The 21,961-nt window shown below is 60.9% G+C and overlaps 1 protein-coding gene across 7 annotated transcripts in view; it reads left to right on the top strand.

Annotated features, from left to right (window-relative positions):
• ELN (elastin) overlaps window positions 1-21,961 on the top strand; it is a 31,901-nt gene that overhangs the window by 4,337 nt on the left and 5,603 nt on the right. For 3 of the 7 annotated variants that reach the window (XM_045993820.1, XM_045993827.1, XM_045993826.1), the window contains exons 2-28: window positions 1,942-1,992; window positions 3,112-3,141; window positions 3,628-3,660; window positions 5,788-5,817; window positions 7,004-7,039; window positions 7,395-7,487; window positions 7,733-7,810; window positions 7,896-7,964; window positions 8,679-8,726; window positions 9,585-9,656; window positions 9,977-10,006; window positions 10,534-10,605; window positions 11,155-11,196; window positions 11,576-11,635; window positions 11,904-11,951; window positions 13,931-14,020; window positions 14,105-14,158; window positions 14,697-14,918; window positions 16,173-16,226; window positions 16,788-16,898; window positions 17,145-17,204; window positions 17,572-17,658; window positions 18,505-18,561; window positions 19,417-19,512; window positions 19,606-19,665; window positions 20,031-20,162; window positions 20,851-20,889. In XM_045993820.1, coding sequence (XP_045849776.1) covers window positions 1,942-1,992; window positions 3,112-3,141; window positions 3,628-3,660; window positions 5,788-5,817; window positions 7,004-7,039; window positions 7,395-7,487; window positions 7,733-7,810; window positions 7,896-7,964; window positions 8,679-8,726; window positions 9,585-9,656; window positions 9,977-10,006; window positions 10,534-10,605; window positions 11,155-11,196; window positions 11,576-11,635; window positions 11,904-11,951; window positions 13,931-14,020; window positions 14,105-14,158; window positions 14,697-14,918; window positions 16,173-16,226; window positions 16,788-16,898; window positions 17,145-17,204; window positions 17,572-17,658; window positions 18,505-18,561; window positions 19,417-19,512; window positions 19,606-19,665; window positions 20,031-20,162; window positions 20,851-20,889 — 1,854 coding nt within the window. The remainder of the gene's footprint in view (window positions 1-1,941; window positions 1,993-3,111; window positions 3,142-3,627; window positions 3,661-5,787; window positions 5,818-7,003; window positions 7,040-7,394; window positions 7,488-7,732; window positions 7,811-7,895; window positions 7,965-8,678; window positions 8,727-9,584; window positions 9,657-9,976; window positions 10,007-10,533; window positions 10,606-11,154; window positions 11,197-11,575; window positions 11,636-11,903; window positions 11,952-13,930; window positions 14,021-14,104; window positions 14,159-14,696; window positions 14,919-16,172; window positions 16,227-16,787; window positions 16,899-17,144; window positions 17,205-17,571; window positions 17,659-18,504; window positions 18,562-19,416; window positions 19,513-19,605; window positions 19,666-20,030; window positions 20,163-20,850; window positions 20,890-21,961) is intronic. The other 4 variants (XM_045993822.1, XM_045993821.1, XM_045993825.1 and 1 more) reach the window with 4 other exon arrangements.

Raw genomic sequence — 21,961 nt, 5'->3', positions numbered from 1 at the left:
AGCAGAACCTCAACAGAGGAAGTCGGGGTTCAGCCAAGCCCAAGGTGGAGGGCCCCCCAGGCTGGTTGGGGACAGAACAGGTTGGACCCCGACCCGTAGGCAACATCCTTGACTCCCCTCAACCTCATTCACCGGCTGGTTTATTGACTATCTGCTGGGCACCTCCCCCAGGCCGTGCATTGCTTAGCAAAGCATGGACAAAGACTCACCTCCTTTTTTGGGGAGCGGTGATCACCGTATGCTACAGCAAGGGCGGGAGGTCTCTCCCTTGAACCCTTTGACAACTTGCGACAGCCTCGCAAGGCCAAGGTTATCAGTCCCCCATTGCTTACGAGGAAACTGGGGCTCTGAGGGGTTAAGTGACTTGTGCAAGGTCACGCAGATGCTTAGAAGTGGCACGGCCAGGATTAGAGGCCAGACGGGCGTGTCCCGAGCCCCTGGCTCCGAGCCCCCACACACAGCTCCTGCAGCAGCCAGCCTGCCCCGGAGCCAGAGAGCAGAGAGAGGTGGGGAGAGGGTACTGTTGTCCCCGGGTGGGGGGGGGGGAGAAAGGGGAGGAGGGTGAGAGCAGAAGCAGAGAGAGGCCCGGACTACAGTAGGGAAAGGCACGGAGGAGACAGCACTCAGAGCTGGAGGCCGGGGCCAAGGGAGGCATCAAAGGCCCAAGGCAGGCTTGTGTGCGAGGTCGGCAGCAGAGGACAGGGTCCAAGCGCTCCTTCCCAGCGGGCCCAGCCTCCGAAGGCTGCCACTCTGTGTCCGCCCAAGGCTCCGCCCTGATTGCTTGCACACTCCGGGTCTGGAAGACAGGCCCCGGGGGGCTGCAAGCCCTGGGGGGGGCCCGTGGCACCGGGCTTTGGCACGGGGTGACCATGACAGCTTGGCGTTCCCCGCCCTGCTGGGCTGTTGCTGCGGTTGATGGGGCCATGGGGCCAGCAGGCCCAGCTGCGGCAGGCCACAGAGACCAGACATCTGTCATGAGGTCTCCAGACACACCGCAGGGCTGCCCGACCCTGTCCCCCAACCCCACCCACGCCCCTGTCGGCGGGGCGGTCCCGGGGCCCCGGCCGGAGCCCTGGCAGCGCCGCTGGTCAAGGCTGGGGCCACTCTGGGGCGGGGGGTAGAGGGGGGGAAGCCAGGGCCTGGTCTGCCCTAGGATTGTCTGTTGCCATGACCACGGGGCCCAGCAGCACGGCGTTCCCCAGCGAGAGCCGTGCGGGTCCATGGGGAATGAACTCGTGATCTCGGCCGGGCAGACAGCCCCGGCCTGGCCAGTGAATTAGATTTTCCTTAGGAAACTATTCACTTTGGTCATTCATGGTGTCCCCCTCTGGGGCCCGGCAGGTCCTAAGACAGCGCTGTGTCCGACAGCCAGAACCCCACCCAGCCGTCGCTGCCCAGTGGCCGAGGACGCTGACCTCACGCCATCCTATCAGTGTGGGAATGGCTGCGTTTGTGTTCCCTGAAGCCACACTTCCTTACTGCTCGCTGTCAGAGCCCGGCCCGCCCTCCCACAGCTCGGGGCCGGGCTGGAGAGAACGGGCCACCCAGCAGAAGGTTCCCAGCCCCAGCCCCCTGCCAGGCCTTCTCCGGGGAACGGGGGGAGAAGCAGGTAACACAGTGCCCACCATCCCATTCAGAGCGGTGGCCTGGGTTTGAATCCAGACTCTGTCTCTTCCCACCTGTGTGCCGCCGGGCACCCCCCCTTGACCTCTCTGAGCCCAATTTTACATCCACTGAAACGAAGGTAGTAATCTCTGCCCTTCCGACCTCATGGGGCCATCTTGAGGAGCGTGAATGAGAAAAGGCTTTATGATCATCAGTTGCGTGGCCGACATTCTTTGCAGACACACAGCAGTCAACAGTCCTGTGCCCTCGGCTTCATTAGGGTTCCCCGTGATTTTCAGTTCTGGCTGATGGAGGGCTCTACTTACTTATTTCCAGGGGTCCCGGGGGCTGTTCCTGGTGGAGTTCCTGGAGGCGTGTTTTACCCAGGTAATGTACACAAAACTTCCACACGCCCAGGTAAGGCAGACTGTGATCTGATCCTAAGAGCTACGCTCCGTGGCAACGCAGACGGGAAGGACACGGGTGCGTCTCCCACAGCAGACCCGTGAGCCACTCTAAAAGCCGTCTGCGGGACGCTTCTACAAGGACTCGAGCATAAATTCTCTGAGAGATGACAGACAGCATTTGATTGCAAGGTTGTACGGAAGTGGGCGCCTTTATCCCGCACCACTCAAACCATGAACCCCACTCTTGAGAATCCGTTCAAAGAAAATAATTCAAAGGTAGAGAAAAAGAGAGATCCCGGACAAGGTTTATCAGAGGGTTATTTGCAAAGGCATAAACCAAAAATCCCCCCTGACTGGAAGGTGCAATTGAGTCAAATATGTCCTAATTATACACAGCTACTGAAAAATATAGCAGTGCCCTACCTGCTCAACTGGACAGCAAAGTGCTTTTCCGGCTGCTAACAATATAAAGGCAGGGACCACATGCAGCTGGAGACTGGGAACACCCCGGAAGATAAGGGGGCAGAATGGTGCAGCTCTGGCATGGGGTGGTGGGCGGCATGTTTTCTTTTAATTTAGAAAAAAAAAGCATCATGCTTTGAAGTAGACCAAAAAAATCAAAAGTAATATTTTCAATACTGAGAAAGTTTTGGGGGACACTTCCAGGGAGGGAGACCCCTGGAGGAGCAGGAGGAGGTGCCCGGAGAGGGCGTGGAAGCCCTGCCCCATCCTCCAAACCTTGCCTCTGCCGCCCCCCCCCCCGCCCCCTACCTGGCACCCTGTACCTCTTCCTTCTGGCCTTTCCTGGGTTACATCCTTTCATAATAAACAGATGATCTAGTAAGAAAAAAGAAAGAAAGAAGCATCTGAGGGTTCAGAACTGATATTGAAATGAGGGCAGCTGCCGGCTCACTCCCAGATACAAAGAGGCACCAGGCTGTTGGCCCAGTGGGGAAACGGAGACTCACAGACGTTAAGGGTTGCCCAAAGCCACGCAGCTAGGCAGTGAGGAACTTGACCGTGGATCCGTGGGCAGCTTTCTGGCAGAGACACTGACGGTTCTATCTCTCTCCCTCTCTCTCTCTCTCTCTCAACACAGGTGCTGGTCTCGGAGGTCTGGGAGGAGGAGGTAAGCTCAGAATCTGAACTTGGTTCCTCACTGATGGGGTCCGGCTGTCACTCGGGTCCACCCAGGTCCCCCGGGCTCAGAACCCCAGAAGGCCTAGACATCCCTCAGTCTGCAGACAGTGTCCAGTTGGGAGAGACTTGCCAGAACCCAATGGCCTCCCAAGTCCCTCCCCCAGCCTCTTTCCCTGGTGGCCTCCTTTCCCCTGGGTTTTGACCCTCCGCAACACCCCTGCAAGGTCTTCCGGGGCTGGGAAACGGAGTCTGAGACAGTAGAAACCGTTAAGTCCGGGCTGAGACTAGGCTTCCAGCCCACACATCCAGACCCCAGGCTCCCTGGCCAAAGGGGAGGGTCATCCCCATGAGCTCCTTCTAGGACCTGGGGAGTGAGACACCCCCCTCCCCCGCCCCCACATTGCCCCAGGGAGAGAAATAGTAGAAAAATCTCGGCCTGGGGCTCCTCATTCACTCCCCTCTCTCTGCTCTGCAGCTCTGGGGGCTGGAGTCAAACCGCCCAAGACTGGTAAGATCTGAGGCCCCAGGGGGAGGGGAGGGGAGGGCAGGGCCTCCAAAGTTGTGGACCTTCCCAGGGAGGGAAGCAACAGGCCGGAGGAGGGAGGGGGATGGTAAGCAGCAGCTATACTCCGGCTGGGGCTGGGCCCCAGGACCTCTAGGAGCAGGAGGCTGGATATCTTCCCCGGGTGGGGAGGGTCCGGGGTCTACCCTGCAAATACCCGTGGGCCCTGCTTCCTGGAGAGCCCCCTTGGCACAGGTTCTCAGAAAGAGCCCCCAATGCTGGGGGTGGGGGTCGGGGGAGGCAGGGCCCGATCTTCCAGTGACCACCAAGCCCATGAATGTCACTCTGGTGCTGACCCCGATGGTGGGCTCCAGACCCCGCCTGGATGGTCCCCTGATCCCAGATCAAGCTTTCCCCAACTTCTAGACATCTCTGACCTCCGTGACCATTGGAGCCCTTATCCCAGCCCCGGGCTGAACCCTGACCCAAGACCAAGGCCTGGGCTTAACCCCAGCCCAAACCCGGATGCGGGGCCCAGATGAGCTCCCCTCCCGACCAGGCAGGCCCCTTCCAGCTGTGTCTAGACCTTGGAGGTTTCCAGTAAGATCTGGCTCCATCTGTCCAGGCTCTGCCCATGGGGCCGGACCTGCCACTGAGGTCCCCCCCCCCCCCCCCCCCCCCCGTCAGCTCCAAAAACCACACCCCCCAGGAAAGGGGGAGGGCAGGTCCCTCCGGGAAACACTGGCGGATAAGGAGCAGGTGGAGGAAATGGTCCAGATTTATGGCCCATCGGCGTGAGATGCTGCACATGTAGGCTTGGCCAGCCCCCCACCCCACCCCCCGCTCCGCGTCTCTGAAGCCAGAGGCTCCAGGACACTTTGGACATGCGACGGCTCTTACGAAATTCCATCGTTCGATGATCCAAGTCCAGATGAGTCCACAAGACCCAGATCCCCCTTCCCTGCAAGCCCGTCTGGGTTGTGAAACTCCAGGGCTGGGCCAGGCGAGCGCGAGAGAGGAGAAGACAGCAGGAGTCCTGGGCCAGGGCTCTCCCGGGGTCTGTAGGGGTCTGCGAGGCCGGGGGCCTCGGGGCTTCACTGCTGGGTCTACCAACACCTGCACCCCATCTTCCTGGAGGGGCGAGTCGTCCTCACAGGGTCCCCGAGGGCAGGGAGGCGGCGGAGGCGAGGGCATAGGACTCTGCTTAGCCAGGAGAGCCCACTAAGGACTTTACTTCGTGGGGGTCGTGACTGCAAAGCTGGGGGGTGCAATGAGTGGATCCCACCGGCAGCAGGGGGACCCATGGTAGGTGGCGATAAAGCACCAGAGGGGAGACCGGCGCCGGGACACGTGCCCACAGAGGACAATCAGGGATGAGCTAAATGGAGGCGTTCGTGGGTGAAACGCTTAGTGTAGACACCCGAAGGAACTTCGGGCTCGGGGTGAAGGAGGAGACCATAAGGGAAGTCAGAACATCTCCTAATGGCGGCGAGGGCCCGAGATCGTCCCCTGTCAGCCTCGACACTCTGGGCCACAAAGGCCCAGCCCTGGCCACAGTGCCCACCTCCCCGCCCCTCCCGGAGCAGCTCCACACGGCCTGGCCTTGGGGGCCTCCGGGCCTGCCCAGGCAGGACGGAACGGGGCACAGACGGCGCGTGTCATGCTTGGGAACAATTAATCCCTTGACAAGTAGAGGGTGGGTGGGCTGGCAGCCGCTCCACGCGGGCGTCCGCGGGGTGCGCCTGCCTGGACTCTCGGTGGGGGCCCCGGGCAGCTGGGAGCGGCACCACCCACACCCGCCGGCCGGGCAGGACCAGAGGGAGCTGCGGGACACCCACTGGGTGCCCTGGCAGGTGGCACACACTAGGTGTATATTTCTGCTCCCCAGCCCACGGGTCCCGGGGAGGTCGGGGACCCGCTGGCCATTCCATAGGTGGGGAAACTGAGGCTCTGAGAGGGGGCGTGACCTGCTCCCCCCATACACCGAGTAGGGAGAAGCAGCCGGGTTCAAATCCAGGGCTCTGTGACTCTGGGAAGAGAGAGGTTTCCGGGGGCTGGGCCCCTGGACTCCCCCCCAGCTACAGCAAGCTCCTCACCTCTCTTCTCCTTTCTCACCTCTCTTCTCCTTTCCAGGGGCTGGACTCCTGGGGGCGTTTGGGCCAGGTGAGTCCCCGGGGAGGAGGGAGAGCAGAGATGGGACTGGTCATGCGGGAGGTGACCCCGGGATCAGACAGCTGGCAGGGGAGCATGGGAAAAGGGCAGAGCAGAGGGGTGGCCTGCCCACCCCACCAGCCCCAGCTTCTTCCCACTTCCTGTTGGGTCCCCGGCTTCTCTGCCCGGCCCTTCTGTGGGCAGGAAAGGCCCGAGCCTGTTGCCTGCCCTCTTGGAGCTCAGGAAATGGGCTTGGCTTGAAAGGAGCCCCAGGCAGCACGGAGGAAGGGCAGGGCCTTCGGTGTTAAGGAAACACAGACCCGGCTGGGCACATGCCGCACCTGCCTGATAGGGAGAGGGGCCGCGCTTAGAGACCCACCTTTCAGAGGGGCCGGCTGAGTTCCAGACCGGTCCGCTCAGACAAGGGAGAGATGGGATAGGAAGGGGGACCACACCCAGGGAAAGCCAGGGAGACCCTCTGGGGCTCAGCCGTTCCCCCGTGCCTGGGGTCTGTCCCCAGAGAAGTCTGCCCCTGGGCTCCGGACTGGAGCTCGCAGGAAAAGATTCTCACAGAATTGGAAACAAACCTGACTCGGTGGTGATCTCCAACCTGATTGCCCATCGGTCCTGGCCAAAGCCGTGGAATGTCTCCTGGAGGGGGAGAAGGAGCAATTGGGCCCAGATGTGGGAAGGAGAGAGCCAAAGGGACCCATTCGGCTTCTCATAAACATTTTAGCATCCGTCTGCAAGAGAGGAGGCTCCTGGACCGCGGGGCAGGCTGGACAGACATACAGATGGTGGGAGATGGAAGGGGCTTCCAGATAGAGGGGAGGAGGAGCGAGCTGAGCCAGGGGACCCCTACGAGGAAGCAGCCCAGGCCTGGGGGGAGGGGTGTTGATGGTAAGACCCCTGCTGGGCACCCCCTTTTGCTGACAGGCCTGGGGAAGCAAGGTTTGTCCTGGGGGTGTGAAGGACATGGGTCAGTGCTCTCACGCCTACATGGCGACTCGTGGCGTGTCCCTATTTTATCAGGATCAGACCCTCAGTCCACCTGCTGGAGTCCAGCTTGGCTGTGGGCACCGCACACGGTCCTGCTCGGTTCCTAATCCCCCTCCCCAAGACCCTTCCCAGGCCCAAGAATGACGCCCACACGCCAACCTCTCCTCTCCTCACTGGCTTGGTCTCCTTCTCCCCACAGGTGCTGGTGGGCTTGCAGGCGCTGGCCTGGGGGCAGGTTAGTGTGAACATCCAGGCAGCATGCCCGTCAAGCGGCCAGAGGCCAAGCCCAGGGCATCTGTTCGGTGGGGAGGGCAGCTGGGGTTCAGGGATGGTGCGCCGGCCCTGTCCTGGGCGCCAGCGTGGGCGTGATGTTGGAGCAGCTGCTCAGGGTCTGAGCAGGCCACGGCTGGGTCCGGGGCGAGAGCTGCAGAGAAGCCCCAGGGGCCATCTCACTGCTCTCCATCCCCAAACCTGGCCCTGGGAGCAGGGATAGCTGCTTGGCATGGAAGCCACCTGAAAGGTGCCTCCAGGGAGGGACAGGTCCTGGCGGGGCTGGGGCTCAGAGCCTCACCTGGTCCTCTGCTCCGCAGGGCTCGGGGCCTTTCCCGCAGGCACCTTCCCGGGGGCTCTGGTGCCCGGCGGAGCGGCGGGAGCTGCTGCGGCCTATAAGGCAGCCAAGGCTGGTGAGTGTTACCCCTGGGGACAGGCCGTAAGCCCGCTGGCCTCTGTGAGCTCCCAGTTTTGCCGAGACCCTTTCCTGGGAGGCAGGTGGGCGGGCAGAATTCTCAGCCCCAATCCACCGGGCCTCGGGGAGGCCACCAGCCGGGGCCAGACCTTCGTATGGGGCCTTCAGCTGGCGGCTCAGGGCCCTCCTGCCTCCCGCTGTTCCTTGTGTGACCCCTGGCCTCTCCCACTCCCCGTTCTGCAGGGGCTGGTCTGGGCGGTGTCGGCGGCCTTGGTGGTGTTGGTGGCGTGGGTGGTGTCGGCGGCTTAGGAGTGTCTACAGGTACGGCGGGGAGAGCGGGGGTTGCCCAGGGGAAGGCCACAGGCCCAGGCGGACCCCACTCTGATGCATCCGCATCCCATGCCAGGTGCGGTGGTGCCTGGGGCTGGAGCCGGGGTCGGAGTCGGAGCCGGCGCGAAGCCCGGGAAAGTGCCTGGTCAGTGTGCAGTCCCCGGGGAGGCTGGAGGGGGCTGGGTGGGGAGGGGAGAGGTCCCGCCTCTGCACCAGACCAACGGGAAGGGAGAGGTCAGACAGCAGCAGGCAGGGAAGCCAGCCAGGCCCCATGCATGGTAACCGGGCAGAAATGCCGGAAAGGGGCCCCGGCCTATCTTCCGGGCCCTTCTTCCAGATCTTGGACCAGAAAGGGACCTCAGAGGCTCACTCTGTGGCAGGCGCTCAAGCGCCAGATGAACGCAGGGTGGGGGACAGGCAGGGCAGAAAGGGGGAAAGGCAGGGATGTGGCCATCCGGGCAGAGCTGGGCTGAGCCCAGGCCACGCTGACCCCCCCCCCCCCAATCTGGCGCTTGCTCCCTGCACCCAAGCCCTTGAGGAAGTGACTTCAGGTTGAACAAAAGGCTGCCTGAGTCCACACAGCAGGGAGGGAACATCTGGAAGCCGTTAGCCCAGAGGTGGGCCGAGCCAGCCATGTAAACAGGCTCCAGGAGACAAGATAAATCCAAATCCACACAAGAACGAAGGGCTTGCAGATGACTTCCGGAACTCGCGGGAGACCTGGGCCGCTGCACTTGGGTCTCTGGCAACATCCCCTGGGCCCTGGGGCGGCGGGGGTCTGGGAGCCCTGGAGCCGCTCTGGAGAGACGGTCCCAGGAGGACCGCTGCTCACAGCTCAGACCTCCTCTCTCGGCCACAGGTGTGGGGCTGCCCGGCGTCTACCCAGGCGGAGTGCTCCCAGGCACAGGTGAGGGCCAGAAGAAGGAGCGGACCCTAGGGCAAAGAGAGAAGCCCCCGGCGGCCTCCTGGGTGGCCCGTGACCTCCCCAGCCCAGCCCTGACCGGCTCTGTCCCCCTAAGCATCAAAGCTCAGACCAACAGACAGAAGATGACCAGAGACATCTTTCCCCACAGAGGCTAGCCAGCTTCACCCCTGTCCCCAGCCCTGATCCTAGGCCCAAACCCAGACCTTGTCACAGCCCAAGAAGGTCCCCCTCCCCCCGCCCTGCCCAGGGACACGGCAAGTCCCAGGGTAGCCTGCTCTTTCCTAAAAGCTCTGAGTCACCAGGGGGCCCGCCCAGCACATCCGCCCTGCAGGAGACCCCCTCTGAGCTGCCCTCTCGCCCTCCTTCCCCTGCCAGGGCCTGGCCACCCCACCCGGCATGTGACCTCCTGAATTCCCCCAAAAGCCCAGATTCGGCCCACTCTGTGGGATTTGCTGACAGAGTGTCTGTCCCCACCCCCCACCCCACTGTCCCTCTGGCTGAGGTGGCCCAGCCCCGGGGAGACAGGAGTGGGGGGGAAGTACCGATTGTTCTGCCTTCTCCAGGGACCGTGGGCAGGGGGCTGCAAATTACCTCCAGTTTAGCGAGAAGGCCAACGGAGGCACGGGCTCGAGTGGCTAGGACGTGGGATTAAAACTCAGGGCTTCTGACCTTGGGTCAGACAGGGACCCACGGCCACACGGCCCCCCACCCCCACCCTGTGAGCCGTGCCCCTGGCTGATGGTCAGATCGGAAGCTCAGCTCTGTGACACGGGGCCAGTTGGGGGCCCACAAGGCCTGTCTTCTCACACGTCACTGCCAGTTCCCCCCTTTGCCCCACAGGAGCTCGGTTCCCGGGTGTAGGGGTGCTCCCTGGGGTTCCCACTGGAACTGGAGTCAAGGCCAAGGCCCCAGGTACATGGCCAGCGGGCTGGGAGCCCAGGGCGGGAATCTCAGCCTCCTTCAGGCCCCTGTGGCCCCGGGTAGGGGTGGGGATGGGGACTCAGGGCTCAGGGCCCTCCAGGTGTGTGCTTCTGGAGCTCCAGCCCGGGTGTAGCCGGCCGAGATGGGCAGCACCCCTCTCAGAAACCACCAGGTGTAGGCCGGGAGGTCCAGGCAGATGGGGCCATGCTCCGGTCGGCCTGTCCCCCACGGCTGCCTGGCACCATTTATGGGTCCCTTGTCGCCCTGGGCCCGTGGGGGCGGGGCTGAGCTGATGGCTCCTGTCCTTGCAGGTGGAGGCGGAGCTTTTGCTGGAATCCCAGGTGAGGCAGAGTGGGGTGTCCCCCCACCCCCTCCCACCTCGGGGGGGGGGGTGGGCAGGCCAATGGAGTAGCCAGCCAGGCAGGGAGGGGCCCTTGCCCTGGGAAGGGCTGGGCACCCGACATCCCAGCAAGGCCTCCCGGCTTCCCTCATGCCTACCGCCCCAGCCCTTGGACTGGCTTCAGCACAATGTGGCCTCGATCACAGGCCGCTTCCCCAACCCCAACCCCTCCGTCTGTGGCGCAGCCAAATGAGCCCAGAAATCCCACCCGTCCGTGCCAAATGCCGTGAGAGCTGCAGGCCCGGACGGTGGCCGAGCCCCAGGGCAGGGGAGAGAGTCCTGCAGTGTCCCGGAGGAAGTGACCTGGGGTACTGAGGAGGGCCAGGCTGACCAGTGACAAAGAGGCAGGAAGACAGGCTGGGTTCTGGAGCTCCCTCCGAGTGGAACGTGGAGCGTGAGGCCGACGGGCCCCGCGGGGCTGCTGGCCCCCTCGGCCGGGACCTGAGCTCACTCTCCTTGTTCCCACAGGAGTCGGACCCTTTGGAGGCCAGCAGCCTGGCGTCCCACTGGGGTACCCCATCAAGGCACCCAAGCTGCCAGGTGAGTCAGAAGGAGGACTCGGGACACACCACTCCCCGGGCCTCCCTGCTGAGAATCCAGCGTGTGGGGAACATCTTTGTCGCCCACCGGTGTCTCTGTGAGGCGGTGGGGAAGGGGGCGGGTAGGACACCTGAGTATGGACGCCCACGTCCGGTCGCCAGCAAGCGAGGCCGTCCTATAGGAGCCGGCCTCCTCGCAAGCCCAGGTGCAGAGAGCCGTAGCCCCCGTAGGAAACCACAGGTGTTGATGGAAAGACCCCTCTGAGGTCAGCCCCCTGTCCCCTCCACCAGTTCCCATCTATTGGGGGCTGATAAGAAAGAGACTCGGATTCTAGGGCCTGGATTTGTAGGGAGAGGGGCGTGCCCTCAGCCCCTGGAGCAGGGGTGCCCTCTCCCTCCTCCACCCAGGGCCTCTGCCCTCCTGAGAGCCTCTGAGAGCAGTTCGGGAAGGTTCTCAGGCCTCAGTACCTGGGAGGCAGGGCTGCCTACCCAGAATAGGGCCGTCTCTTGCCAAGGAGCAACCCCTAAGGCCACCCTGCCCTCTCTTCAGGTGGCTATGGACTGCCCTACAGCACTGGGAAACTGCCCTTTGGTGAGTGAGAACCCCCTGAAGGGATGGACTTTTCTAGCTCTTTCCAGCGTCAGGGGCCTGGCAACGGGAGCATCCAGCCAGGGATGGTTTGGAGGCTGGAAAGGGAATCCCATAGAACTTGGACTCAGACAGCCTGGTTCTCGACCCTGGCCCTCACGTTTAGTCCCAGGCCTTGGGCAAACCAGTTTCTTCGTCTGTAAAATGGGAACAAGTACCCCACACCCATTTGTATTTCTTTTCACGCTGGCTGGGAGTGAAAGGGTAGAGACTCTGGGCAGCCTGACCCCTGAAGGGCAGGGCCGGGGGGCCGGGGGGCTGGGGGGTGGACAGCTGCAGTGAGGTGGGCACAGAGGCCTCCTGAGCTTCTTCTATTTCACAGGCTACGGGCCTGGAGGTGTGGCTGGTGCTGCAGGCAAGGCTGGGTACCCGACGGGGACAGGTAAGGACACCCTCAGCCAACTCTCAGCCCAAGGGGCCCCAATCTCTCAGGCTCCAGAGCCCCGGGGCCCGGCCAGGATCTCTCCAGGATGCAGGCCAGCCCACCCTGCATCCAGAGCCCAATCTGAGCCTGGAGGACGGTCTGGGGCGAGGGCAGCTCCCTGAGCTCTGTTGCTAAGAAGCCTCTCACCCAGCGCCTTTTGCGGAAGGGTTGGCCCTGGAAGTGCATGAACACAGTTTTCAGCGCCCCTCTCCTTCCCCTGCCCTAGGAGTTGGCACCCAGGCTGCAGCGGCAGCAGCTAAAGCAGCAAAGTTCGGTGAGTGAGTGCACCTGCCAGCCCCGCCCCCAGCCCCCAGTCTCTCCATCCCTATTATCACTGAGAGCCTGCCCTGCGGAGGACTGCCCAAGGCAGCTCCTTCCCACCCCCATTTATCTAATGTTTTCAAGACCACCCACTCCTCCATCTGTCCATCTACTCATTATTTCTTCCATCCTTCTCTCCAACCATCCCTATCCATCCCTCATCCATCTGCCCATTCATCCATCCATCCATCCATCCATCTGCCCATCCATCATCCATCCATCCATCTGCCCATCCATCATCCATCCATCCATCCATCCATCTGCCCATCCATCATCCATCCATCCATCTGCCCATCCATCATCCATCCATCCATCTGCCCATCCATCATCCATCCATCCATCCATCTGCCCATCCATCATCCATCCATCCATCTGCCCATCCATCATCCATCCATCCATCTGCCCATCCATCATCCATCCATCCATCTATTCCTCCCTCCATCTCTTCATCCATCCATCCATCCATCCATCTGCCCATCCATCTACCCTCCATTCCTCCCTCACAGCTCCATGCCTCCCTCCTTCCTTCCATCCCTCCATCCTTCATCTATCCTTCCATCCACCCATCAACCCCTCCCTCCTTCCATCCTTCCATCCCACATCTATCCTTTCCTCCCTCCTTCCATCCATCTCTCCTCCATGAATCCCTCCTTCTTTCCATCCATCAATTCCTCCTTCCTTCTATCCACCCATTCTTCTATTCCTCCCTCCATCTCTTCATCCGTCCCTTCATCCACCCATCCCCCACTCCTTCCACCCATCCCTCCATCTATCCATTCCTCCTGCCAGCCCTTCATCCATCCACTCATCTACCCATCTCTCCATTTCTCCATTCATCCATGCAACCATCCATCCAACCATCCATCCATCCATCCATCCATCCATCCATCCAACCATCCATCCATCCATCTATTTCAGAAACCAGGGTCAAATAAGAGCCCTGCTGGAACCTGCAGTCACGGTGGTAGGAGTTGAGAAAAGGGAGACATTATTTCTACATGGGAGAAATCAAGACGGTTTCTCAGAGAAGATGACATTTGATTCTGGAGTTTGCCATGTGGTTAAAATAGGAAGGAAAAGTCCAGGCCGAGGGGATGGGTACTATGGCTGTTAGAAGGATAATTCTAGGTGGCACCTACATGAGTATTTAAACCATGTAATTGTTCAGTATCAATGTCATGTGTACCACAAAACTTCCATCCTGCTCCTCAAGCCCACGATCCCTTGGCCTGCAGATGTGGCGTGGCCTTCCCCATGCCTGTGTGGTGGGCAGAGCGAGCATCCGTGCCCCCCCCCCAGCTCGTCCCCCAGTTCAGAATCACATTACTGGGGCTGAGATCCTTGCCTTCACCTCCAGTCCCAGGGGAGCCCCTCCTGTACCCTGATGGGACAAAGGACATCTCCCCACCAGCCCAAGGCGGCAAGAGTGAAGGGAGAGCAGCAAGCTGGAGGCCCGCTCCATGCAGGCCCCGCAGGCCTTCCCTCTAGGCCCCCAAGGCTGGAGGGAAGGCTGGAATGTGGGAGCAGGAGAGTGGGGCGACAAGGGGCTGCCAGAGCCGGGCAGCCAGGCGCTTGGATTACACACTTGGCCGGGTGTTCGGAACACAGGGAGGGGAAGCCTTGAACATTCCTACAGGGGCCCCTCTGGCCCGGGGAGCGGCCGCTTGTGGTTTCTCAGTATGTGGCAGTGATTAGAATGGGATTTGTCTGAAAACATACAAGTCCCTTAATGAGCGTGTTGAAATGGACACTTTGGGGGTGAGTCAAGGAACAGTGGGGTGGGGGCCTCCTCAAGCAGGCCCAGCCGGAGATGCCTGGGCTGCATTCCCAGAGGAGATTGTGCTGGTTAAAATCCCAGCATCCAAGCTGCCTTCCTGCACGGCCTCCGGAAGGGCCCTGGGAGCCACATGTTCACAGTCCCCTTCCCACCAGGTGCCGGAGGAGCCGGGGTTCTCCCTGGTGTTGGAGGCGGCGGCATTCCCGGTGGGCCCGGTGCAATTCCTGGGATCGGAGGCATCGCAGGTGGGCATCTGTCCAGCTGGGGCTGGGGGCGTTCTGGAGAGGGCCCCAGGGAAAGGGCCTCACCCTCTGTGCCTGTGTCTCCAGGGGTGGGAACTCCAGCTGCTGCAGCCAAGGCCGCCGCGAAAGCAGCTAAGTACGGTGAGTGCCGCGTGAGGTAGCCAGCCCGGACCCCGGTGCCCTCAGCCCCCCAACCACAGGGGCCTTGGACAGCCCAGTCCTACAAGGCTGGGTGGACTTGGCCTTCGTCCATCTCTGGCAGCATCTATCCCCTATCTCCCCAAACATGCAATGTTTCTACCTCCCTGCCTTTGCCCATGCTGGCCACTCTTTCTGGAAGGCCATTGTTCTCCACAGATTGGCCCAGCTGGGGGGTGGGGATGTCCCATGAAGCACCTGGCTTCTCCTCTCCCACCCTAACCCCACCGCCGCTGCACCCACTGCCTGGGGGCCCAGCGGAGAGACTGGACTTTGCTTTAGACCTAGATGGTGGTCTTCCCATCCACAGATCCAAACCCTCAGAGCTCCGGGCAGGTTCCAGCAGGCCTCCCTGCCTCTCGGATGGGTGGGATCCTGCCCTGGGACCTGCCACTCCCACAGCTCCCAGACCTGTGCCCTTGGAGGCCCTCTGAGGTTCCCACAGGTTCCAGACCAGGAGAATAACCCTTTCCTTCCACAGGAGCTGCTGGAGGCGTGGTGCCTGGTGGGCCAGGCTTTGGCCAAGTAGGCGTCCCAGGAGTTGGAGTCCCAGGTGTTGGGGTCCCTGGTGTTGGAGTCCCTGGTGTTGGAGTCCCAGGTGTTGGAGTCCCAGGTGTTGGAGTCCCAGGTGTTGGAGTCCCAGGTGTTGGGCTCCCTGGTGTTGGAGTCCCAGGTGTTGGAGTCCCAGGTGTGGGTGTGCCAGGTGAGCTGGGCTGCGCGTGTGCATGCGTGGACACACACATGTAAGAGAGAACTATTGAAACCATTGATATGACTTTTGGATTGCCCCTAATACCTCACCCAGCTATCCTCTTCTCTTCACACCCTCAGCCATGCCTCGTCTTCTCTTCCTTGGGCTATAACGATCTCCTGATTAGCCTCCGCCAATGTCGAGTTTTCTAATTCATCTTTTGGCTGTCAGTGTGTGTTCCCAGCTCTTAGCTGAATAGGTGCTCAGTAATGGTGGGTGGATGGATGGATGGATGGATGGATGGATGGATGATGGAGAGATGGAAGGATGGATGGATAGATGGATGATGGCAAGATGGATGGATGGATGATGGTGAGATGGATGGATGATGGATGGATCATGGTGAGATGGATGGATGGATGGATGGATGGATGGATGGATGAATGAATGGATGATGGCGAGATGGATGGATGGATGGATGATGGCGAGATGGATGGATGGATGGATGGATGGATGATGGCGAGATGGATGGATGGATGGATGGATGGATGATGGCGAGATGGATGGATGGATGGATGAATGAATGGATGATGGTGAGATGGATGGATGGATGAATGGATGGATGGATGATGGCGAGATGGATGGATGGATGGATGGATGAATGGATGATGGTGAGATGGATGGATGGATGGATAACGGCAAGATGGATGGATGAATGGATGATGGTGAGATGGACAACTGAGTATGTCTGTGAATGGCCATGTAGATGAGTAGACAAGCTGATGGACGAGGGAATGTATAAATGAAGAGACAACTAGAAGGAGAGACATGGAAAGATGAATGCAGAGATGGAAAGGCAGGTAGGGCACTAGATAAGTGGTGAGAATGACGGACGGGTAGATGGATGCGTGGGTGGAGGGATGGATGATGGATGGATAAGCCCATGGGTGGATGAGTAAATGATGAGATGGGTGTGCAGAAGGTAAATGCAAAATGAACCACTGGATATCTAGATGAATGGACAGGTAGGCAGAGGAGTGGTGAAGTGGATAGGTGAGTGGGTGCATGGATGGACAGAGACTTACGTTGGTTGAGTGGGTAGATCGAGGTCCAAGGATAGACAAAGGGACAGATCAAATGGGTAGATCAATGGGTGGATGAATGGATGGTTAAGTAGGCAGATGGACAGATGAGTAGAGGGGGATATGCAGTGGTGAATGGACAGGTGGGCCCTCGTGTCATTCGTGTCCCCCTTGGTCTCTCCAGGGGCTGTGTCACCAGCTGCAGCCGCCAAAGCAGCTGCCAAAGCAGCCAAATACGGTGAGTCCGGTCCTGATAGCTCTGCCCCGTCCTGTTCCGGCCAGAGAAGGGTAGTGACTTGCTCAGGGTCACAGCAAGTCACCAGAAAGTCACTGGCTGAGCTGGGACCTGGAACTGTTGGGCCCCCATGCAATGTCTCCTCCAGTTGTCTCCTACCATGAGGCCACGGGGCTGAGTGATGGGAGAGTCCCAGTCCGGCATTCCCAATGGAGACAGCGTCGCTGATCCTCCCAGCCCTAATCAGGGCCGTCTCAGAGGAGCCTAAGCCTGCTTAGGGATATGGGACCTGCCCACAGTCTCTCCAAGGCCAAGGATGGGGCCCTTCCCCAAGTGCTCAGAGAAGAGAGGGGTTGGAGAGCGCTGGGGAGCAGGGGAGGGATGTCAGTAAAGACTCCCTTTAGGGGCGCATGCATTCTATGGTTTCTGGTCCTTCACGAACCAGACTTGGGAGAGACCTGCCTCCTCTTTTCCAGCTGACCGGCATCCCCTCACCCTCCACCCTGATCCCTCCCCAGCCCCTCTTACTGAGATGCCTTTCCACCTGATTCTCTTCCCCTGCAGGGGCCAGAGCCGGAGTGGGAGTCGGAGGCATTCCCACTTTCGGGGTTGGTGCTGGGGGCTTTCCTGGTATAGGAGTTGGAGTCGGAGGGGTTCCTGGAGCCGCGCTTACCCGTAAGCCTGAATTCCACATGGGGACACTGGGAGAAGGCTTTTCTTCTGTAGAGCTATGGGGGGAAGGGTGCAGGGGAGCACAGGCTGGGGTTCAGAGCGCTCAGGGAGGAGCTGGGGTGGGGGGCGCAGCGAGGGGCTCCAGCACCTTTGGGTAAAAGCGCTGTAAGCACAGCCCTCCCCTCCCCAGAGATCCAGGGGGGGTTTCTGAAGGGCTTTCTCTCTCTCTCTCTCTCTCTGCCCCCACAGCTGCAGCTCAAGCAGCAGCAGCTGCCCAGGCAGCCGCCGCGGCCAAGGCAGCCAAGTATGGTGAGTGCCCCAGCCCTGCCTGTCCCCACGCCAAGGCCAGTGACCTCTGCTCCTCCCCAGTCCTGCACCCCCAGGGGGCCCATACCCCAAACTCAGAGCCCTCCCCCAGCGTGAGGACGGAGCCACCTTGCATTCAGGCCTTTGCCTCCCTCTCTGTCCAGGTCAAGGTCGGGGGTCCCTGGCCCCATCTTCCAAAGTCACTCTGAACCCTTCGCCCAGCACTATGACTGCTGAGGCCCTGCTCATCACCCCCAGCCCCAACCAGCAAGTCCTTGCCGCCCTTCTGTTCCCCACACCACCTCCGCCCTTCGCTCTCCCAAGAAGCCCGCGATTCTAGGGACAGAGCTGATGCCCCTCTTTCCTCCAGGTGCTGGAGGCGCTGGAGCCTTGGGAGGTCTGGTGCCGGGGATCGGAGACGGAGTGGCAGGTGTCCCAGGCACGGGAGGGGTGCCAGGTGAGCGGCATCCCCAACCCCGAGATGGGTTTGGCGTGTGTCATGGAAGGATCCCTGGCGTTGGCCAGGTCAAGTGCATCCTTTTGCAGACTTGACAAGAGATGGGGAGGAGGGCGGGCAAATTCCCCTGCTTGGAACGAAGACCGTCCAAGGGATCCTAGCTTGCTGGGGAGGCTGGGGAAGCCAGCCATCATCCAGCTCGGCGGTGAAGCCCCTTTACTCCAGTGGCCTCTCTGGTCCCAGGCCAGGTGGGAGGGCCTGCCCGGGCCACCCTTTGGCTCTCCTGGGTTCATTCTCCCCCACCAGCCAGAGGCCAAAGAAAGAGATAAAGTCACACGGAGATTAAGTTACAGACTTCCTCGTTTGTCCCCACCCGATGTATCTTCAGCATGCCTTCTTTCTGGGAGAAAAATGTTCCTTTTGAGGTTCCCCACCACCACCAAAAACAAGTCGTTTCCTCCAGTTTGGGATACAAGCAGTGTTAGGATTTTTTTTTTTTTTTTAATGAACACCACCTTTCACAGAAAGCTGCACAAGACTTCTAGAGGCTTAGGAGAGGGTCTGGGCTTTTTCCCATCAGCGCTGGGCTCCCTTCTGCCATAGCCAGAGCCCGAACGTCATAGTGCCCAGCTTGGCTAGGGGGCCAGCTTCAGGGCAGGCCTGGCCGCTGGACCGGCTGTCTTTGCTTCCCTGTCTGTCTACAGTTGAAGGAGACAGCGTGGGGAGGGTCTTCTAGGGGAGGGGACACTTCCCTACAGGGGATCTTTCCAGAATAAGGGATGGGGAAGGCGATGTAGAGCGGGGTGTTGGGGACTGCCACCTGATCCCTACTCTTTGTCTCTCTAGGAGCAGGGACCCCAGCCGCGGCAGCTGCCAAAGCTGCCGCCAAAGCCGCCCAGTTTGGTAAGTGTCCCCCCAAACTCCCCATTCTGCTCCCAGCCCCCATTCTGGAGCATTGCCCCCAGCTCCAGCCCAGCTCTTGCTGGGGCCTGCCCACCTCTGGACCTCAGGCTGGGCTCACCGGACTCCCAGCATCCTAGAGTACTTCTTGCCCCCTGACGAAGCTCTCTCCGTCTTTTGCTGCCTCCAAAGCCCACCCTGGCAGCCCCAGGCACCCACACTTTCCCGAATATGGCAAACCACAGCAACCCCACTTTACGGATTCCCACCATACGGCCACCCCTGGGCCAGGAAGTCGGGGGGAGGTCCCTATGCCTTGGCCTTAGGGACCTGCAGACATCAAGGTTCTGATCACAAAGTCTAGCACTGTCTAGACCAGAGAACACCTTGACTTCCGTTCTGCTGACCCCCAAACTCACGTATGGCAGATGACCCCTTTTTTGGCCAAGCTACTCTGTGCAGAGGCAATCCTTAAACCCACTCTCTGGGGTGGGTACCACCAGTCCCATTTTACAGATGTGCAAACTGAGAGTCTGGGAGCTTGAGTCATGTCCCCACATTTGCTCGACTCAATGGCAGCTAAGCTGAGCTTTGAACACGGGTCTCCCCTTACTGTGTAACAGCCTTCGCCACCCTCAGAAGCCCCAGAGGGGTCCTTGTCCCCCAGAGCTTAAGAGCTCCCGGTCCTGTATATGCCTCCTTGCAGGGATGAGGCAGCCGAGGCCCCCGGAGGGAAAGTAATGTGGCCGTCACACAGCAAGCCTGCGTCCGGCCTGGGACAAGAGCCTGCAGCTCTTTCCGTCGGTTTCCGTCCTTGGTCATGACCTGGTTCAGAATGAGCTCTTCTTACTCTTGCAGGGCTGGGCCCCGGGGTCGGCGTGGGTCCTGGTGTGGGTCCCGGCGTCGGTCCCGGCGTCGGTCCCGGCATTGGCATCGGCCCCGGCGGTGTTGCAGGTGAGCTGCCTGAGTGAGCAGGCCTGAGGGGCGTCCAAATCCTCCCTGGGTGCCGTCCCTGACCCTGAACTCCCTCCCTCCCTCTCCCTGCAGGAGCAGGGACCCCCGCTGCAGCCAAAGCCGCTGCTAAGGCAGCCGCCAAAGCCCAGTACCGTGAGTACCGGGGCGCCCTCCCCACCCTCCATGATACGCAGCCTCATTGGGTCCCAGAGCAGCCACCAGAGGGCTCGGAAGCACAGATCGGGCATGAGGGAGACCTGGGTTCAAGTCCTGGGTCCCACACTAGCCAGGGGACCTCCGAGTTCCCTTCCTGTCCTCCAGTGTGACACGTGGGGTGTCCACAGCCACCGTGTAGCCCAGAATGCCAGCCTGGGAGGGGCTGGAGCTGGCAGTCCATGGGCATTTTAGGAAGACCATTCTTGGTGGCGCTGTAGAGGGCAGGTTCAGTGGCAGGACCCCCCCGCCCCTGCCATGCTCCTGCCTGCTGTGTCCTCCCCACCACTGCCCATGTCCCCCAGGGGCTGCAGCCGGACTTCCTGCCGGTGTTCCTGGATTCGGAGTTGGTGCCGGCGTTCCCGGATTCGGAGTTGGTGCCGGTGTTCCTGGATTCGGAGTTGGTGCTGGTGTTCCTGGGTTTGGAGCTGGTGCAGGTGAGGGGCCTTTTGGGCCTGGGCAGAAACTGCCCCCCTGAGCTCAGAGGAGGAGGACCCCTCTTCCTGCCGGCACATCCCGAGCAGCCTCACTCGGGATCTTGTAATGAATCCCCCATTAGGTTCTCCCGAGCCATCAGAGATGACCGGGTAACAGACGAGTGGCAGGCTGAGCAAATGGGGCCCCGGGCTGCTAGATTTCAGAGTTTCTGCCCACTCAGTTAGATGAGTGACAAGGGTACCAAACTGAAAAGTAACCCATTACCCCGGAAAGGAGGGTGGAGATCCGTGGGTCAGTGGGCCTGAGGGGGCCGGTGTGGCTGCCCTCCAGCAGCACGCTATGGTAAGGGGGCCACTAGGACCTCCAGGTCTTCACCTCCTGCCTGCTCCGCATCCAGCCTCAGGCAGATCACACTGTGCCTGGAGGAGAAGGAAGGGGCAGACAGAAGGAAGAGGCATGGTTCAGCCTTTAATCAGCCCCAGACCAGGCTGGCCGCGGCACGGTTAGATACCGGAGCTCTCTACCTGGCAGGGTGAGCTCCTGGCTGGGGTGCCACGGTTTCAGAGCCTTGAGAGGAGCGAGGAAGGCTGAGGAAGTCAGGGAGGGCTCCCTGGAGGAGGCAGAATGCCCAGGCACAGATCTCGGCTGCTGACCGGCCCCCTTTTCCTTTTTTCTCTTTTCCCCCAGTCCCTGGGACCCTGGCTGCAGCTAAAGCAGCCAAATATGGTGAGTGCACTCCCCAACGGCCCCCTGTGGTTGGTCTGCTTGCTGCCCCATCTCCCCTCCATGGGGCTGCGGTCCAGTGCCCAGAGCCCACAGCACAGAGCTAGGGGGGTCAGGGTGGGGAAAGGCGGTTTCTAGGACACATTAATGATGGTTTACCAGACCTGGTTCCTGCCCACTAAATGCCTATCATGCCTCCAGCTCTGGGACAACTCAAAATGCCCCTCACGTTTCCAACACCCACGGTGGCAGCTCCTTGAGGAGGACCACGGTCCCTAAGGCCCTCCTGGCCCCTGACAGTTTCATGGGACCCAAGGCCAGGGCCCAGGGCCCAGGCCTGCCTCCCCAGCAGAGCCGGGACACCTCGCCTAGGCCCTCAGCCTCCCGCCCGCCTTGCTGTCAGCACAACAGCAAGCCTCTCGCAGCTGGAACCTTCAGCAGCGAGCCCGGAGGACGTGGCAAGCCCCGCCTGGACAGCCAGACCCACGCTGTCTGTGGCCCCAGCATTCCTGGCCTCCGAGGAGCCAGACCAGGGTCCCTGCCAAGGAACCTCCAACCAGCCCTGGCCAGCCCACTTGGGGCCAGTTTCCACCTCGGAAAATCCCGGCTTCCTCAGCCCCCACCCCCCACGGGCCTGGTGACCCACAGGCCCCTCTTCTGTTCCCGGCCAGCGGCTGGCCTGTCTGAGTCTAACAGACGTTGCCAGGGAAACAAAGCAGTTGAGGGCACGGGCTCCCAAGCCACGTGTTGCCGGTGGAAACTCAAGGACATTGTTTAACCTCTGGTGTGCCTCAATTTTCTCATCTGCAAAACGGGGATGCTAGGGGTCCCTACCTTCCCTGCTGCAATGGATGAGAACCATGAACGTTGCATCAGGTGTCGCGGTGACCACACCCGGCAGCTCGGCCCTGGGCAGTGGTTCACAACTCAGAGTGTGTGCACTGGGGCGGGGGGTGTCTCTTTGCTCCCCCAGATGCCCGAAGCATGAGCAGGGTAAGGATCTTCGGCTCTGGGGCTCAGAGAGGTCACAGCTAGGAAAGGAGAAAGCAGAATTCGAACGCAGGGCTGTCGGAAC

Source organism: Meles meles, chromosome 21 (assembly GCF_922984935.1).
Source record: "Meles meles chromosome 21, mMelMel3.1 paternal haplotype, whole genome shotgun sequence".
Classification (NCBI taxonomy): Eukaryota; Metazoa; Chordata; class Mammalia; order Carnivora; family Mustelidae; genus Meles; species Meles meles.
The sequence above is the reverse complement of the archived record's forward strand: the minus strand, read 5'-3'. Positions and strand labels throughout refer to the sequence as shown.